Source organism: Frieseomelitta varia, unplaced genomic scaffold, assembly GCF_011392965.1.
Source record: "Frieseomelitta varia isolate USP_RPSP 00005682 unplaced genomic scaffold, Fvar_1.2 scaffold_262, whole genome shotgun sequence".
Taxonomy (NCBI): domain Eukaryota; kingdom Metazoa; phylum Arthropoda; class Insecta; order Hymenoptera; family Apidae; genus Frieseomelitta; species Frieseomelitta varia.
The window spans coordinates 15448-36329 of NW_025109993.1; the positions used below are offsets into that span (position 1 = coordinate 15448).

Below are 20882 nucleotides of genomic sequence, written 5' to 3' on the forward strand. Positions count from 1 at the left end.
ACAACAATAATATATTATTAATATTGTATATTACTAATACACTTTGTAACATACAATTATTGTATTGGTGTTATATTTTGTTATGTAGACGAAAGTGTCTTCTATCGATTTTCTATCGATAATATGTAATAAATAAGATCTCATATATTTTGTAATATGTAATTATATACTTTACATATTAATAATATAATATTATATTATTACATTATATATATTATAATATTATAATAATATACTATTCAATATTAATATATTATTGTTATATTATATTATTACACAACAATAATATATTATTAATATTGTATATTAATAATACACTTTGTAACATATAATTAACGAAGTATAATATTTGCTTACACAAAACGATTTTCCTGTTCACATTCTTGAAAGTATGAATTTCCACGAAAATCAGCTATTTCGCTGCTTGATACACGTACGAGAGTTAGTATCTTTTGTACTTGCTTCTGTTAAATGTAATACCATTTTATAAAATTATGAATTCTCTGTACGAACGATTTCTAATCGGAGGCTTCTTCAATCGTACTTCGCTAATTATAAAAACTTGGTTCGCAATCTCTTTATTTCTGGATTTCTTTATTGATTGCTGTTGTTTGTCTATTTCGTGCGAAATAACACAGCGGATTATAGGCGAATTAGATAAAAATATAATTTCACCTTACGTTCTGCGTCCACCTTGCCTCACGCCGCTCCAATTTTTATCACTCTCTCTCTCTAATTAAACGAGCGTAACGCGACAGACGGTAATGCGATCCAATTAACGTTGGATTACGCGATATCGCGAGACGAATTCTCCACGTGTTAAAGGAAGAAAAGAGAGAAGGATGCGAAACAGTAACGTGCATTTTGTCTTCGGGCCGCGAACACTCGACTTCTTGGGAATTTTTCTACGTTGAACACGCGCGACAAACGAATGTTTAACAATTAAAAATTAAGCAAGAGAAGAGAACAACGAATGGCAAAGATACTCGCGACGCAGAATTATCTCGTAGAGCGCCACATGGAACGTGTTCGCTTCATCAAGCCCGAAACTTTACTGGATACGTGAGTTCTGGCGTAGAGGACAAACACTCTGTATGTGAAGGTTCGGTGTTTCGAGGAACAGAGAAAGAAAGGAGAAGGTTCTTACGTTGTGGAAGATTGTATACCTGGAAGGTTCTTATGTTGCTCGATAGTAAATACTCATGGGTTCGTACGTGCTTCGCTAAATTCTCGAACTTGTATAATTTATAATTTCATTCAAGTTATAATTTATCTCTCCGGGCATTTTTCTTTTCTTTGCAATATTCTTCTTTTTTTTTTTCTTGTTGTAAAAGTGGAATATTTCACAATCGTAAAATTGCGCTGAACATTTACACTAAATATGTTTAAAAACTGTACAGTTTAAACTATCTGTTAAATTATATCATTCGTTATAATTCATTATTAATATTTAATATGTAGATCTGAAGAGAGAACGAGTACCTTTAACTTCTTAATATCTAAAGTATTTTAAATTATTATTAATATCTTTAATTATGATCATTCATATTTTTAATTATTGCAATATTTACAGCGAATAATTTTAAGAAGTATTTTACAATTCCATTATGTAAAGAGCAAGGAGCTCGAGAAATACTTCCATTCAGAAAATTCTAGTCATGCAATATTTCAAATAAATACGAAAAATTATAATTTCAGTATACGTAATTTCGCTTCTCTAACAAGAAAATGTTAAAAATTACAAGCATCATATAGCTGGAGTTGTAACATCTGATATTGTACGTATTTTAATACACATTTGTCTTCGTTTTATCTTACCGTTTCGTTATTAAGAACTGTTCGTCCTCTGAAAGTTTTATATTCCTCGCGAATTTTATTGCTCTTCTATTAGTGCTTCTTTCAACGAAATCGAACGTGTTTATCAAATCGCCAAAATGTGTTCTAAGTGCGACGTAGAAAAATTCTTCAGCAAACAGTGATGGAAGAAGAAGTAGGAAAAGCTCTGGGAGACTTCTTCGTAAACGTATCGTCTGTGAAAACTCACCGTAAAGTCGAATGTTCCCCTCCGCGTCGCCGATCGAGTTCTTCGAGATGCACTTGTAACCACCGAGATCCTGCTTCTGTAGATTCATGATCACCAGCCGCATCTGTACACTGTACACGGACGTCTTCAACTCCGACATCGAGTATTTGTGGTTGCTAATTATCATCTCGCCTGCGAAACAAGAAATTTACCTTCTTAGATATCATTCGTACCATGAGACAAAGTTTGGAAATCAATTTCGCGAATAATTATACATGTGCGATTACTGGAAAGAGACTTTGAATCTTTATGAAAATTCAATTTTTGCAAGCTTAGCTGGAGGTTTGATTCACCTAAATATTATATTATATTACATTAGATATTAATTACATTAATTAACTATTTTAATATTTTAATTTCAATTTTAATTTAAATTTTAATTTTAATTAATTATCAAATATTGCAATATTCCATTTTGAATATTTTGTACAATTTCATATATTGTTTCTATGTTTTTAAATTTTTCATAAAAATTCACAGTCGATTAATAAAATTATTATTATGTAAAAGTATGATTATAATATTAAATAAAAAAAATTAACAAAGTAGAGTAGTTTTGTAACCATACACGAGCACAAACGTTTTCGTCGTCGCGTGATTCTTAGCGGGTATCGTACGAAATTCACGGGGATAAGTTTCTCCAAACACGTACGAATATATTTTTATTGTTGCAATTTTCTTTTGAAAATGTTTCTTCTGAAATTTCCAAAGAACTCTTCAAGAGTTAGCGTTTCTGGCAAATGAAATTTTTATATTTCATATTTGCCAGAAACGAATGAATTGCGTTAGTGAAAGTGTGTGGTATAATTATTGGAGGAATAATTCCACGTGTAAGAATAGATCAAAAATTTAAATTTATTTCTCTAGCTAATTCCAACTGAATAGAAATAAATAATCAAAGGGATGTGTGTAAGAACAAATAAAAAGTAGAATAACATTTTCCATTTGACGTTTCGTTTTCCAAACAGAATTTGAATTTGTATTTAGTTAAGTATCTGGCTTGCAATTAGTGCACGTGTTTTTACATTCTTACTTGCACTTACAAAATTTATTATACTTATACAATAATCTCTTTGGAAATAATTCAAAATTCAAATGGTATTTGAGAAATCTTCGAACTCGTTTCGGAGGAAATGAAAAATGAAGAAATTCTTTTCATTTCGATTTTTATTTCTCGTGTAAAATCATACTCTGGTCGGTTGTATTATAATTTTAGGAATAATATAATTATATTAGGAATAATATTATAATTGTATTATAATTTTAGGAATAATAAATCTTTGAACTAAGAAGATTCAGTACAGAAAGATTATTTGCAAATGACAAGAAAGTACCAATTGAGAAAAATTAAACGTGCCATTTCTTTCTTATGGTCTTTGAAAGTTTTAAAACAATTTGTACAGAATTATAAAAAATTTTAAAAAAGTTTTAACATAATTTGTACAGAATTATAAAAAATACAATTATAATAAAATACAATTCCATGTAAACGCATCAAATTATGTTAACTTTTATTCCATAGGACTATACGTTACACCATAAGGAAGCGAAGAAAAAAACGCTCCTTCGACGGAGAATCCCGTCGAATAGAAATTTTCGAACCGTACAATGTTTCGACTTCGTTTCGCATTTAAATTTCTGTACGTGACTTATCTTCGTGGCTCGCCAGCGAACACACTTCGGCGAATTATTATTTTACCCAGCCAGCCAACGAAAATCCAGTTTCTATCGTGCGCAATTTAATAAACCTATCGATTCACGTTCTCCGATCGAAAAATAAAATCTTATATCCGTTCTTCATACAATGACGAGCAAAAGAAAGTTTACAATATATGTATTATGCATGTCACTTTTGTTAAATGGTATTTGATACAAAGAAATAATAAACTGACGAGAGCAACGAATAAATCTCAAATAAAGAGATAAAATGATGTTACGTAAATGATATTAAAAGCAACAAGTAAAAATGGTAACGAAAGTAGTAAAGAAACTCTTACTATTAATATTTAGATATCATGACGTTCGAAAGATTTATATTTGCTTGCAATGGTATTATTGATACCATTACTTTAGTTAATAGAAACATAAATTTTATTTATTTAATGCACAAACGATCAACTATAGATATAGCTACTAGTTACTATAGAATAAAGATGAAGTTCAAAATTGTTTGGTTCAATCAATTCTTACAAATTTATACGTATACATTTTACATGAAATTAATGCGAAATCGATCATTCTATGTATGACGATCTAATTGACATTTTATTGTTAACATTTATTTATATATTCCTGCATTTATACATTTATACATTGAATGTAAAAACGCGAGCATTCGCAAGTCGAATAATTCATAGTTTTTTCACTGACATAGAAAATCTACGTAGATACTTTCGAAAATTAAATTACAGAATTTATGAATACTTTAATCATCGAACGTTGTTCCCTTCTGGAAACGATTTCGTCAAAACTGTCGGTATTATTTTTCGAAACGGCGGATAGTAAAATTAAACGACGGTGGAAACAGTTAATTGAATCTTACCTGATTCGCGTGTCCAATAATTAATGGCCTTCGGGGAGGCTTCGACGAGGCAGACCAGCGTAACGTTGGTTCCAGTTGGCGCGCCGACTAGCTGGTTTGGTACTTGAACCATCGGGTGAACTGCAATTTATCGTGACGCCATTAATCAATGGCCGGGCATAAAGTATACGTATATGTAATAATTATCGGGAATGCCGCGATTTGTCACCCGCCACTGATACGGATCAATGGAACGTAACGCACCGACACGTTCTGAGGTAAAGTAAATTCGATCAGCGTGTACCGCTGAATGTGAGAAGCATCACGGTGACAAAAACCAGAGAGTGAAACAATCTACTGTACTTAAATTTAAGAATGAAATATTACATTGTATGTAATTGTTACAATTATTATTTATGACATTAAGAAATTGAATGTTTCTCAATTTACATTGAAACAAGTTCTTAATTCAAGAATTATTGCATTCAATTAATAGGTACAGAGTTTTATGCAAGAGAAGCATTCGTACCGTCTTGCAATTGTTAATGATATTTGAATGATTCATATATTTTTACAGTACGAGATCCAAAATTTGTATCAATTAATTAAGCTCGATTGTTTCAACATTTCTTATCATTATGAGACGAATTTTATTTAGTAAAACGATATCAATCGTTGAAAGAAACGAATATCTCTGCGACTGACTGTATATAAATTGTATTCAATTTTCAGGTTCAAAGTTTTAATATATTTTTGGGCAAATAACAGTCAGTTAACTTACGAAATTCCCGTCAATTTTAAAGAAATTTACGCAGCAAAGAACGTAGAACTGAATTAAACATTTTATTGAAAATTTGTTAAAAAAAGTATCCTGAGTTGTTTCTTTCAAAAAATTTATTTCATGTAACATTATATGCACTCTATTGACACGCTCTAAAATAATTAGGAACGATAATAAGAACGGAGCTCTTAAAGCAAGAGATTTGTCCGAAGTTAATGTCTTAAAAATCATAGTTCGTCAGACAGAAAATTGATTAATTAAATAACGAATTTCCTTTAAATTTCTAATGTGTGTTTAGTTTTGTTGGACACTCAGTGAAAAAGCTCGATGCTCCCGTGATGGAGGAGTGTGCTTAAATTCTCTCGATAACTTATATCACGGTAAACAACGGTAATGAGTCTCTCGGGAGCTGTTTCCAAGAAGAAGAATCCGCATATTTTATCCTACACGTCGTTTACACACGTTTCACCACTGTTTCACTATCTTCCTCGAATTTCTAAATATGAACTGCTTTCTAACGCAACGTGACAAGAGGATTTCGACATATACAGAAAAAAGGCGATGTAATTGTAAAATACATGTGCATTGTGATACACAAATTGCCTCGAATTGTTTATCTTCTTCTGTCTTCGACCAAAAAATTTAAATTCCACCCATTCCATTCTCCGCTTCTTCAGCGGAACTTTTCAATCTGCGACAACCACTCGTTCGTTCTGCAACCGAAACGAAATCTCGCGACTCCGCGTGGAATTAAACGAGCATTCGTTACGAAGTTTCCGTGTCGTTCGTAGGTACAACATGTCATTTCCCGCTGGCGAAACGGATAGTATTCGTTCTGCTTTGCACAATTGCTCGACGACATGCAGTTCGCCTCTTGAAGCGAGAAAGAAGAGATTCGTGGGACAAAAGGGCGGGGGTTGGTTAAAAGCAACGCACAGAAAGAGAAAGAGAGAGAGAGAGAGAGAGAGAGATCAGAAGCCGATGTATTGCGCCCTGCTGCAATCGCCTTACGCGGTATTTCAGGGGTGTTCGGTCCTTCTGTGGCGACCATTAGCCGCTGCCGACGAGGCCGCGTAACTTATGATAATGAAAATGCCGGCACGGTTGACAGCATGGTCCTGTCATTTAGTAGCAACGAGAAGCGAAACTCGCGATGTTCCGCGTCTTTCGTTCCGAATATCGTAAGCAGCTTTCCGTGAGCTGCTTAGGTTGTAACAGCCATCCTCCACGCCAGCCGACAAGTTCTTTTGACCCGGTGGTTCCGGTTGCGTTTGTCCCCTGTGCGCATTTCGAGAAAAAACTGGGCACAAAGGGCCACTTGCTTCATCTACATATATATATGTATACACACATATATGTATATACACGGGATAAGTCGGCGGAAGTGGTCGAGCGACGTCTACGAGGTTCTTGTTCTCGTCGGTCGAACGGATTTCTTATCTATTTTCCACGTAAGAAGGTCCCCACCGGACGATATTGTTGCACGTTCCGGGTGATTTCGGAGATTCGCGAGCTAGGATTTGAAGTTTAGAATGATGGATTTTTATATAATGGAAAATAGATGAACGGTGATATCATTTTTACAACACGATGATCGTTGTTTCGACGTATGGGGGATCTTAGATTTATGAGCGAGAATTTGGCAAAGTTTCAAGAAGAAGTGGATATATACAATGGGAGTAAATGAACAGTGAAATTGAAATTATTTTTATAACAAAATCATCGTTGCTCAGGTGTATGGGGGATGATTTCAGATTCCCAAGTGATGAAGTTTTAAGAAGAAGTGGATCTTTATGTAATGTAGCTGGATAGGTGAATGGCGAAATTAAATTTATTTACAATCTGAAATTATTGTCGATTGATTCTACGTTGCGTTAAATTTAAACAATTCTCAATCCCTCCAAAGTTATCAATAAACTGATTATTGTAATATATACTTATAAGTTTATATCTGTAAGTATATACTTACATATATAGCAAGTATACACTGAGTAATACTTACATATATAGCAAGTATAAACTGAGTAATACTTACATATATAGCAAGTATAAACTGAGTAATACTTACGTATATAGCAAGTATAAACTGAGTAATACTTACATATATGGCAAGTATACACTGAGTAATACTTACATATATAGCAAGTATACACTGAGTAATACTTACGTATATAGCAAGTATACACTGAGTAATACTTACATATATAGCAAGTATACACTGAGTATTACTTACGTATATAGCAAGTATAAACTGAGTAATACTTACATATATAGCAAGTATAAACTGAGTAATACTTACATATATAGCAAGTATACACTGAGTAATACTTACGTATATAGCAAGTATACACTGAGTAATACTTACATATATAGCAAGTATGTACTGAGTAATACTTACATATATAGCAAGTATACACTAGTCTAGTATAGTATAAGTATATACTTGTAAGTATATAGTTGTAAGTTTATACCTATAACTAAATTGGATTATAATTCCATATAGTAGGCGTTCTGAATAAATAATCAAGTAGAAACGATAAAATGGACTAAAATGGAATAAAAATTGATTTTAAAAGATTTTGCTAAATTTATAGCCTAGCATTGATAGAGGGTAAATTATCCTACGAGCTGCCAGCGAGGAAAATGTATTTTCCTCTCACCGGGGAAGCAAAAGGGTTCTCACTTTATTCCATTTGGCGAGTGCACAAGTCTCAGGGGTGCCCGAGAAACTGTAGATTTGTTTTCGTGTTATGCACGACATGGACTTCGCCAAGTTAAGATTTAGTTTGTAAGGTAGTCGATATATGCGTAGCCATCGTTGGAGTTGCCATCGCAAGTGCAGTTCAATTTTGATCTTAATCAAGTTTGCCCTTTTCAAACTTGGCTTTCTAACTCGATCAATCTCCTCCTGACGAGGATAATCTTAACAATTTCATCACGTTCTTGCGTGAATCTCTTCCCTATAACTAAACTAGGCTCGAATGTCACGTTTTATAATTCTGTTAACAAGTTACGATATAAAACTCTGGCAGCTCGCGTCTGCGAACTTTTGGCCAGACGTGCTTAACTCTAATCTCTTTCACGCATTTGGAAGTTAGTTCGTCAGATATTCCCGGCGTGTCAAATCGATGCCAAAGCTACTAAAATTTACAGAGAGAAATCGATCGTTTCGCTTTCGCGATTAAACAGAGGAATTTTAATCTCCCAATAGATAGACTAATCTCTGTTTATGCTTTTTTGATGACGAGATATTTCATTATGCTCGATGTTAAGAGAAAAGTTCAAGAATCTAAGTCTCTGTAAAATAATACGAGAGATAATGGAGAAATCTTATGAAAGACAAACGATATTTTAGTAATACTACAAAATAGTTTAGTATAAAATAGTTTAGTTAATAAAATAACTCAATTATTCATAAAATAATATATACATACACTAGCAATTACTCTAATCTTCCTAGTGTATATTCCGTTTGAATATTCACGTAGATTAATTAATAAACTGCGGAGCTTTGTGCATCTATGAAAAATTTCACGAACAATATAAAACACCCAAACATTTATTACATTCGTTACATACAGCAAATTTCCATTTAGATTTCATCCGTAAAAACATGTGAAATGCGCGAATCGTTTAATCATTCAGTTTACGACGTTTCACGTTCGTAATTGATTAACCGGCACGCTTCGTTTTTCAAAAATCTACTCGAAAGTCGGCATTTATTCAAGAGGTATCTATTCAGGTAGGAAGCTCGTTCAGAAATATCTGAAAAGTATTCAAGTCGGGGAGATATAAACGCGTCTCGATGAAAGCTATCGCCGATACGGAGCAATTTCCAACGCGAAGGGGGGAGGGGGGGGGGGCAGGGGGCAGTTTCCCGCCTCGCGCCGACAGAATTATTTAATACACACAGGCGGCGGGAATTAAAACATTTTTTTTTTTTTTTTCGAACAGCGGATTTTGCGGGATATGTAAATCAATCTTTATGTCTCGACGCGGCCCGTTGTTCGCTCGGGTATTCATTTACCTCGATTGCGGGGCCGTCGTTTCGCTTCGATGTTTAGATTAATGAGCCGAGCGTAATCCAATTCTGTAATTGGCCGGGGCGAAACGCGCGGCGATGACAGGGGAAAAAAAAAAAAAACGGGAATAAAGATGTACACTGGGGCAATAAACGCGCGTTTCCACGATCGAATTGTCCCCCGGTACAACCGGACCGAATCTCATTTCCATCGCCAGAAATTTTTTCACCGTGGGAGGTCCGATTTTTGTGAGAGCTTTCGCTATTTATGACAATTGAAGAGAGACAACGCCGTGTTTCTGTCGATGATTTTTCACGGAGTTCTGCTCTCAGGGGACCTTTAATCAGTGTGGATGTATAGTAAGCCATTCTGGATTATTTGGATTACTTTCACTTTACTCTGTACTTTAAGCGACCCTACAACTTTATTACGCCATCTTTCCTATCTTTCATCAAGATTGCAAGATCTTCTGAAACATTTACTATTCACTGATATTTTTCTAAATAAGAAATCAGTATATATTATACTTATTTCTTAATATTAAGTGGTATTTAAAATAATTCGTGAGAGCATTAAAAAAATCATCATAGAAGTTTTACGTATATTATATTAATCACATGCAAGTATAGAAATATATATCAATTTAAACAATATTATTTAATTTAATTTAATATTATTTATATATATATATATATAAAATGAGAGCATAGTGTCTTAATATAATAAGAACAATTATATACTTAAATATAGAAGAATAACAAGATGATAATAAACATAGCAAGATGATTCCTTCTTCGAACATTGAAGCTTATTGATATAATAGATAATAGAATTATGTATACTTGTATTTTTAAACTTAACGTCAATGAAATCTCGCGTACGATACATACAAAGAAAGGATCCTGTAGAATGCATAATACAAATACTCTCGCGAGGTCTGCAGATGCCGGAATAATTTCGCGAGTATCAACTGCGTATAAACGAAACTCTGTCAATTGAACCAATGCAATTCGATCTTTATCGAAGGAAGGAAGGAAGGAAGGAAGAAAGATAATTGCAGAGAAGGGGCCAGCAACGACAGGGCGAAATATCGCCAGCGGTGGCATTCTCTGAAAATGTTAGAGGGCCAGGGATGGTATTTGGCCGGAGATAGGTCGGCTCGCCGCGAAATAAATCATTTAAATTGGAGGAAAGAGAAATCCCGGCTAATAGCTTAGGATCCCGGCCGAAGGTGTGTCCCCTGATGCGATTGCGGCGATGAAGTAAGCCTGTAAGGCGAAACATTGGGACGCCCTAATAGGTTTCCAGGTCGGCTGGTCAAGCCGCTTTATGTGATTCCCTCCCGATCCTCATGATGACCATTAACGCCATAATATCAAGAGTTCTTGCCAATCTTCTCGACGTTACACGTTGCTTCGATCAACTTCCAATATCGATTTCTCCCTTTGAACGAACGTCGATGGTAGAACTACTGATTCATAGTTCCCCTGGCATTGCTTTGGAACTGGAAGATCACTTTTGGCAGATATTAAATAATTGGCAAGTAACGAATAAACATGTTAGTGTTTCGATAAATATTTACTGACCACAACGCATCGTGTATCGTTTAAATATTCACGCGGTCTCGATCGATTAAGAATCATTGATTCTTTGCAGCTTTTTCAATTGAATTCCCTGTGTGAGAACCTAAGATGAGAATTATTTACATTGAGTAGTCATCGAAGCGACTACTTGAGCTTTCTTTTGATAATAAACTTTGAAATTCTGTTGTATTCTTTTGGGGTAAGAATTCGTTGGAAGTGTTTCTTCGGCTGGAGCATGAAATAGAAGAATTGTTGATGATTTAGACTTAATTCAATATAATCATCACAATTGAATCTTGCTATGATACTAATAAAATGTCAAAATGTTTTAACGCTCCTAATTTATAAAAAATTAGTATTCGAATACTTTTGAAAAAAAAAAGCCGGAAATGTTGACTCGATGCAGAACCTCTTTACCTATACCTTTTCTCGCATTCGCAAGAAACCATTCCATTTGAAGAAGAAATAAAAAAAAAAGAACGATGCAGCATAAATTCGTAATATTGCCAATTAGAAGGGGACGTGTAAAATGCAAAATTTGCTTTAAATCGTTGACAAGGGACGAATCCGAGCGTGGCCGGTGGCGTAGCGCTGCGTGGAACGTGTTAAAACAGCGAATCGTTTAAAGATGTCCAGCTGGGAATATCGTGGAGCGAAATACGCTTGCCGTGCTGCGGCAAAACGCTAGGAAATCCTGTAATAGGTTTCTGGGTTGACTGGCCAAGGGAGCAGGCTGTGGTTTTGCGGGGATGGCTCCCATAGAAAGCAGAATTCCCTCTGCTTTCTGGGCCAAAGGACAGATCTTCCTATCTCCCTGGTAATACTATAACCTTCGCTCTCCTCTGTATCGCTACCAAGCCGGCGTGAATAGACGATTGGTGCGACGTTTCTTCGTCCAATATTGATGGACGGTTTAAACATGTAAGTACCCGGCGTCCGTGAAACTGCTGCCCGCGCAACCAGCCCGAGTTTCCAGAACGATCCGCGTTACGTTTTGACGCAAATAATCCTCGGGAGTAACGCAAATCTCGTAAACGTCTCTTTGTATGCGCCGTATCTACATCTTCTGTCACTTGCGCGGCTAGTGAATCCCCGCGATTGCTATTCGATCTGAAGTGTAGACTATCTGAGCGTCTTGCGCTCGAAAAAAGTGAACAAAGTCGAGGGGAGAATTTGAAATTTTGCAATTGCCTAGATGTTCAAGTCCTCTAACGTCCTCTTTGAAAATAGTATTTAATAAAATTGAAAACATTAAAGTAATCAAATTATAAAATTAGAAAAATTTTAAGTACTTAATAAAATTAAGCGTTCAATAGTATTTAATAATATTGGAAAAATTAAAATAATTAAATTATAAAATCAAAGAAATTTAAAGTATTTAATTAGTATTTAAAGTATTTAGAATTAGTATTAAAGTATTTATTTAATACTTTAGTACCGAATATTGTGTAACAATATTATTAATTAAAGTAGCCAGTTAATAACAATACCGAATATTGTGTAACAATATTATTAATTAAAGTAGCCAGTTAATAACAATAATGTTGATCAGTTTGCATGTATTGTATGAGTCGTCATTACTAACTGCGTTACTGCGATGCAATTATGAATTAATCGGCAGCGATCGTGAATAAAAGATTCAAGTTGTTAAAAAGATCGTTAATTTCTAAAATCACAGATTGAATTCTTTTTATGAATAAAATTCAATCTTTCTTAAATATTACAGGTGATCGTAGATTTTGGTATTTGACAGATATTTGAATACATGTGATTTGACAAAATGATAATCAAATCCATTCTGAATATATTTCGCCTGTGTTTCGATAAATAAAATATCTACAAAACTAAATCATGTACAATAGAATTAATATATTAATTAATATCTACATGACGGGTAACTCTAAATGGTTGCTGTTAGGATGATACAATAACATCAATGTTTCGAATCAGGCGACAGCTAGCAATTTTAAAATCATTAATTCCAACACGATCGTAATTTCTCTTTGTACGGCGAAGAAACGGGATTGCCGGTTTTAATCGAATGACGCGTTCCCATTCGGACTGATACACGCACGCGGCAAGAATGCTCCAAACGATGGCATCCACGAAAGGAATTCATCGGTCGTGATGTTATACGGACGATAACGCGATCATAAATCACGATAGTCCGAGTAAAAAGCGGGTGGCGTAAAAAGGATGTAAAGCAGAAATCGTAAACTGCAGTTGAACGTGTAAAAAGGGTCGTGGGCAAAGGCGACAGAAATCCAATACTACCTGGTAGGAGGTGCGCGCGTGAAGTTCTTATCTATGGAAACAAGAGTGGACGAATTCCAGATTGGCGCATGGACGATAAAAACGACGACACTCTACGTTTCTGATTACTACGATTTTCCTTCACTTTTTTTTTTTTTATTAATTGTCTCCTATATTACGAAGGATGGTACAAAGCCTAAATGTCTAGATAAATATGATATATTATTGAATATAATATTATTATGATTAAGATATATTATTAAAGACAGATAAATATTAAAGATATATATTATTAAAGACAGATAAATATTAAAGATATTTCATATATCGTATAAACCCAAAATACACAAAAATATACACAAAAATCCCCCAGCACTGCAATAACTAAATATTAAAGATATATTATTAAAGATAGATAAATATTAAAGACGTTTCATATATCGTATAAACCCAAAACACACAAAAATATACACAAAAATCCCCGAGCCTCACTGCAATAACTAAAGTGGCCAAAATGGTAAATGGTAAAATAAAAAAAAGGAATCACCGTTCGATTCGATGAAAGTAAAAATTAAATGTGTCGTTGCGATATTCACTCGTCGAAGTTCCAATTTCGTCGCTTTAACTGTGAATACGATTCGGTAATACCTGAATTTCAATAGTATAGGATTTAGTTTTACCACGGGGTAAGTGTGTATCTTGTGAAGTAACATTTGCACTTTAAAATATGCATAAGCTTTCGCCGATCGACCCGCCATCGGAATCACGTTTCGTCGCGACAAATATTCCACTGATCGGCGGTAAGTTCCGATCGACTCGCACACGGCCGCCGCCGGCAGCTAGTGAACTTCAATTAAATCCATATTTTAAGTTTCGAAAAGCGGTCGAATTCCATTCCCTTCGCTGAGCTTGAACGTCACTCCCTTCTCCCCCCCGGTTGACGAGGAATTCCTCGTCGCTCGCGAGTTTCTGATTCATAGAAGAAGTTGAGCCGAGTCGCCCGGAAACTTGTGTACAAACTACCCGTCCGCTTTTTAGTATCAACTTCCGGTTATAGCAGTCGTTGACGCGTCGGCGCGTCACCGGTATCAGGAATCTCGCTAATGCCACCGACCTTGCCAAACTTTCCCCAACACGTGTCGTTCTCCCTTTACCGTGGCTTATGTGTAATGGCCGATCGTTTTTCATTCGTTTATTTGTCGCTCGCGCCGACAACGTTGCAGAGAACGTGCAAAACTGAGAGATTGAGAAAGTGTCTTGAATTTGGAAATTGAAGTTGAAGAGTGTTCGTTTTCTTTGGGTGGAGGAGGATAAATTTTGTTATTAAATTAAAGGATTAAATATAATTACTTTTGTATGTAAAGGATTAAATATATTTGTATGTAATTATTTGCTTATTTCTGACAACTGCATTAATTTGTGATTAGATTTGTCTTTGTAAAGATTGAAGTGATCTCTCGTGCGGGGTAAATTAATATTTGAAAGTAAGTATATTACTGATAAAGTTAGCGTTTGCAGTTGTCAAATTTGTTACTTAACATACCTTTTCTTTTTCCTCCAGATTCTTTTTTTTTGCTTTTTTATTCCAAGGAGAAGTTAAAAGATAATATCGATGTTAATATAGCCAATGATATTTAAATAGCAACTGTATATAATAACATTATGCAGCAAATAGTATAGATCAATCTTCTGTATGAAGTCCTATAACATACCACAATATGTCATTGTTATGGTGATTCCACAACAAGCTAGCAATTACTGCTCATAAATATTAATCCATTATTAGATTTTCAAATAAAGAAATGAAACCTAAGAAATTTATTTCATCTACTGTACAATACAATATTTATTTTGTATATTATATGCATTATTATTACATTCGTCTATTCATCATTGATTTACTTTGAATTTCGTCGTCATTACATTCATCTATTCATCATTGAATAGATTTCATCGAAATTCAATTATTAATCAAATATTCCCATTCTTCGAAATACGAACATATATATACGAAAATGTTCTACAAATATACATTATATGCAATATATATATACATTAATACATAAATTGCAACTTTCTAACAATGAGAACCCAGAGTGGCAACAGAGCCATGGCTACGTCCTCCCACCCACCCCCTCCTGCCGCGCGCGAGTTCCTTCGCGTATCGTCATAAGCGAATTACGAAGCGATTGTTACACGCGATACCCGTGCAGCGGATGCGGAATTGCTCGGAACAAAATAAAGCTTCGTACAATTTGTCCCAGAAGAGGTGAACTGGCCCCGAAATTGTTCCACCGGTGACAGCGATTTACAGCAGTTGTAATCAGTTTGATTAACGCAGACAGCCGCGATAAATGCAGGTAGCACGATGCATCGAGGCTACTTCAATTTGCGAGGAACTCGCGAAGCCTCGACTAGCATCGCCTATTAGGTCTATTGGGAACATTCGTACCCTCTATTTTTTCCCCCCCTCCTCTCTTCCTATCGATTAGCCTTTTATCAAATGGAACTGTTTCGATCACGCGTTGCTTTTCGCCGATAATACACCCCTCAAAATTTTCAGCGGAAGTCGATCGAATTGTTCACGTTCATTGATCATGCGTTTCATGTTTTTAAGGCGTTACACGGTTGTTATTCAATTCTTAGATTGCAGCTAAAAAGATCACTCCGTTAGCGGAGTCGATCGTAGACTAAAAGGGTTTTAATACCATATGGAAATAATAATAAATAAATAAATATACAGGGTGATCGTCTTAAATGTAATTTTCTATCGTTGATGGAATAATATTCGGCGTGGTTTTCAACATGCTTTACTTGTTTTTTTCTTTTTCTTTTTTAATGATTATCTTCAATTATCTTTATACGTAGATCTAACACTCTTTCATGGTCATCATTAAACTGGTTTTACAGAAATGATTTCAGCAAGTTGTGTTCAATTTGTTTTGCAAAATAAAAGATGGAAAAAATCGTGAATAAACAATTAAAAATATATTCAGCGCAATCGTGTCGAGGACCATTAGTATTTTAAAAAACACCGTTTCGGTGCCATCATTAGCAGAACAATTAAAAAACGGTAAATGAAAATATGACAGAAAAATTTTTGTTACTTTAAAATGCTTATCTTACTTCATCACAAGTTTGTAGTCTTGTATAAAGAACATGCAAGAATATCGTCGATGTTTTCAAACGGTCACTGTCGGTCTCGAATTTCCTAAATTGCTCCATTAAATTGTACAATGCTGTAAACGAAAGTTGGAAGAAGGAGTGGCGTGATCAGGGACGCGAGGGTGGCTCGTAATAGACGAAGAGTCGGTCAAAAGTTAGAAGTTAATCCGCACGAATCTAAATTAAGTCCCGCGAGTGAGACTGACTAGATAGATAGCTGGTGGGCACGTTTTAGTCAGGGGGGGTAGAACAGTGAACCTGGCAGATATCAACCCTTTAATTTTATCGACTGAAGTATTCCGTAAAAACGAGCCACGCTTCCTTCGAAGCTAACTGTCACGGTTTCGGTTTCTTATTTCCCAAGAAGCATTGTACAAGGTATGCAAAATTGCTGAAACCATTGAGTTTTAGAATTCACAGGTATTTTTAACGACCGAGTACAAAAATAATTGCAACTTTTGAGATAAATAATATTAAAACTTAATTATATATATATAATATTTTATATATAATAAAATTATACTAAAACACAAATAATATTTTATATATAATAAAATTATATTAAAACACAAATTAAAGCGTGAAACTTGCGCCACAGAAATTAAATTACACGGGATAGAAAAATCGAAATAAAGAACACAATCCTTTGTTTAAACGTTTGACGATAAACTATACAAATCAGAAATTCACAGAATTACGAACTTGGTTATTTCCAGCAGTTTGCTAGTTTCAACGTCGATCGAAACGAAATTAAGTAATTATCTAGTAATTAATGAAATTTCTTTACGTTGCAACGTAATCAAGTCGTACGAGAAAAGGGAAATATTCAGTTAAAAACGAGATAAAGATATCGCTGACGAATTAAGGTCCATTTAAACGGCGGTGTTTCTTGATGTAAAATAAGCTTACAAGGCAAGGCATTAAGGGATTCTGGGTAGGTTTTCGGGTCGTCTGGCAAGCAATAGTAGTTTCCTACTAGACTGTGGTTTCCACGGGATAAGTGCGGTCCACGAAAAGTAGCATTCTCCACGCCTCGCAACGAGAAAGCCATGGTGTTTCTGTTTTAATAAGATAACACCCAATTCTGTTCCACTGTTGAATGAATCATACATAACTACGATATTTTCCATCAATATTACAATACAATAACAAAGACAATCTAAAATTTCCGAAATTGTAAAATATAGTACATGAAATTAGCATTCTCCATATCTTGAAACGATAAAACCATGGTGTTTCAACTTTAGCGCGATATTTATAATATTTTATTTTATTGTTAAACAAATCATGATATATCACGGTAATAAATCTGACTTTTGATTTCATCCTGACAAAGATAATCATCGATCAAAATTTATAAAAATCAGTATGGCCGTAGTATGGTCTACGAAAGCAATACGTATATGGAAAAAATCGTGGTGTTTTTATTTCAACTCTTCGAGCACTTAAAATTTTTAGATAAAAATCTGAAAGTTAATATACGATGAGAACAGATCAAGAATAATCTTTAAACATATAAATCTTTTTGACATAAATTTTGCATTTATGTAGTTATCCTCTTTAATGAGTAAAACCAATTATTTTATTATTGATCATGAGATTGTCCGTACAACTACTATGGACTGAACACTCAAAGAGTTAATAAAGTAATAATAAAAATTCAATTATCAGATGAACCGATACGTAACTATGATATTTTTCATCGATGCTCTTTACGGTAGTAAGAATATTAATTATTATTAATATCCTTATATTAATTATTACTATTGATTATCACTGATATTACTTTCAACGAAAACCCTCCAATCGTCAAATCGTGGTCACAACGAGATACATACCTATGCTCATTCTCGGTTATCGATTTCATGTACGACAGGCCATCTCGACGAGAGTAACAACCACCGACATTAACGTGATGCTGTTCGCGTATCGCCGTAAGACACGCTAATTAAACAAACGAATTTATTTTCCGCCGTGGTTAATAAATCGTGTGTAATCAACCGACAATTAACCAGGGGGAAGCTTCGTGAACGCACGGTTGTCGCGTCAGTTATTTCCATTCACACGTTGCTATTCAAGAGTCGTACAACGGCAGTGGAGGAGAGGGAGGAGGGGAGGCAAAATGGAAGGTGTTGGCGACGGTTAAGCACGCTTTCTGCGCAATAATGACCAGCTATTGCACAATTGGGAATTACGCGCTGAATTTGAGCTACCGCATGTTTAATTCAGAGGCCAGAGATTATTAATCTGATTTTCCACTTCTGCCCCGGGGTACGCGCGCGTCGAGCACCAAAGGTGAATACACGGCTTGAAGACACCGAGTGCTCTCAGTCTAGAAATTTTTCTATCTTCCAGGTTAACATCCGAGGAGATTGTAATGTAATCGATCAATCCGGAGAGTGTTTCGTTTTCATTTTTAGAATTTTATTTCGCACATTTCCCGTCACTATTATAGAAATAGCAAATAAATTACTTGTGAGAATTATTAGTTTCCCAGGTCTTGAACTTCAGTGTCAAAGTGCTTGATTGATACAAAAATTTAATTGATTAAGATTTAATTTATTAAGACCCAACATCGCTTAAAATCTTTTCAATACATTATTTATTTCAGAATAATTTGATCATTCCGAGAATATATTATTTTTAAATAGATAAAAAAATCACTCTGGAATGTTTGTTCGTGCTTTGATTTCATTTTTTATGGGGATTTTAAAAAAACAATATATATTATTTTATCTACTTCTCTACTGTTTGTTTCGCGGAGTAATGCAGACGGAAGACTCGTATGTGTCTCCACACGCGCTCGAGATATTATAAATATCGCACATTACGTCCATCTTGAAGATACGTACGTTGAAAATCCTCATCGTGCTTTTGTCGAACATCGAACGAACAATTTCGAATACTACAGGTAGATTAAACATCGTTCGGGGGAAACCGGAAAGTTTCGTCCCGGTGAAAAGAAACGACGCAAGTTTTTTAAAACTCATATTGTCCGTAGGAATGACGAGGGATGTTGTCTACAATGCGCAGCAGGATGGTCCACGCAACTGGGACAAGTGATACCTCTTTCGCGGGTTGCAGTTAAAAAAACTATGCGAGAGGGAGAATGCGAATGGTTCAAAGAATAACTACTACCTCTCCCGGACGATATTCTTTTCTTCTCAAGTGTAACGATGCATACCTGCCTATTACATGGTCGTATAATTCTTCTTAAGCTTAACATTTCCTCTCGAAATTTATTTTTATATATTTCAAAATATTTTTGGCGAGCTCGTTGTTATAGTTTCTATTAAAAACATCGAGAAAGGATAAGGAGAACATTTCAGACAAATGTCTTGAGAATATTTCAAACAATATTGAGGAATGTTCTTTTTGCTTATATTGAAACGATTAACTATGTTTAGAATGAGTAATTATTTTTGGATGATGATGAGATGCATTGTATCATATGACAAAATGTGTCGTCACGTCTAGTTTACTAGCTGACAGTTGAATCAAATAGTGATTATCACTATCACAATATTGCTATCCAATATTGGATATTCACTTCTGCACAAAAGTCTTGGAATCACTTATTTTGATTAATGGGTATTTAATATTACAGTTATTAATAACATATATATACAGTATTTAACATTACAGGTATTAATAACTTTATTATAACATATATATACTGTATTTAACATTACAGGTATTAATAACTGTATTATAAAATATATGTACTGTATTTAACATTACAGTTATTTATAACTGTATTATAAAATAGATATACTGTATTTAACATTGCAGTTATTAATTTTTACAGTTATTAATAACTGTAGTCTAATAAATAAATAAATAAAAATATATATATATATATATATGTATTGTTTCATAAATACTCTGTAATTCTCTCTACAAAGTACTGTTTTACATTTCCATTATCATACTTGCTAAAACCCAACCCAGAAGATACTTCGATATAATACCAACTATTGCCAACATCCTATATTTTGAACATTATCTTCGATATACAATTACCTAATATACAATTTCCTATTCCTACAGAGTCATACATTTAACGAAGAAACGAAGAATTTATCTTTCTTTATCAACCGATGAATTAACGAAAGAAAGAATCCTTCTCGCTACGCGTTTCTCGCCGCTTCTCTCGCAGAATACACGCTCAATCGCGCGCCCTCAGGAATCCCTGCACCCTTAAGAATCGTCGTAACGACCTATCTCGAAATTGCATCAAAATGAAATTTCGCGAAAGCCTTTGGAACAAGCCGGGATCGGACAAAAATTCGCGCCTCTCTCTTTCCTCCGGTCACGTTTCCAGGCAACGAGCTTCTTACGACTCCGCGTTCGAGGATTGTGCGCGCGGTTATCAAAAGGAAAGAGAAACAGAGATAGCAAACGAGCTATCCTTTCTTCCCTTTCGTTTCTTTTCTTTTTTTTTTTTTTTTTTTTTTCTCTCGTCCCGTCCTCT

The 20882-nt window shown here is 34.7% G+C and overlaps 1 protein-coding gene across 4 annotated transcripts in view; it reads right to left on the minus strand.

The window, feature by feature from the left end:
* The window catches only part of LOC122528817 (lachesin-like), a 97602-nt gene that overhangs the window by 10731 nt on the left and 65989 nt on the right, over nucleotides 1-20882 (minus strand). For all 4 annotated transcript variants that reach the window (XM_043654342.1, XM_043654340.1, XM_043654341.1 and 1 more), the window contains 2 exons: nucleotides 4626-4745; nucleotides 2045-2215 (listed from right to left, as the gene is read on the minus strand). In XM_043654342.1, coding sequence (XP_043510277.1) covers nucleotides 2045-2215; nucleotides 4626-4745 — 291 coding nt within the window. The remainder of the gene's footprint in view (nucleotides 1-2044; nucleotides 2216-4625; nucleotides 4746-20882) is intronic.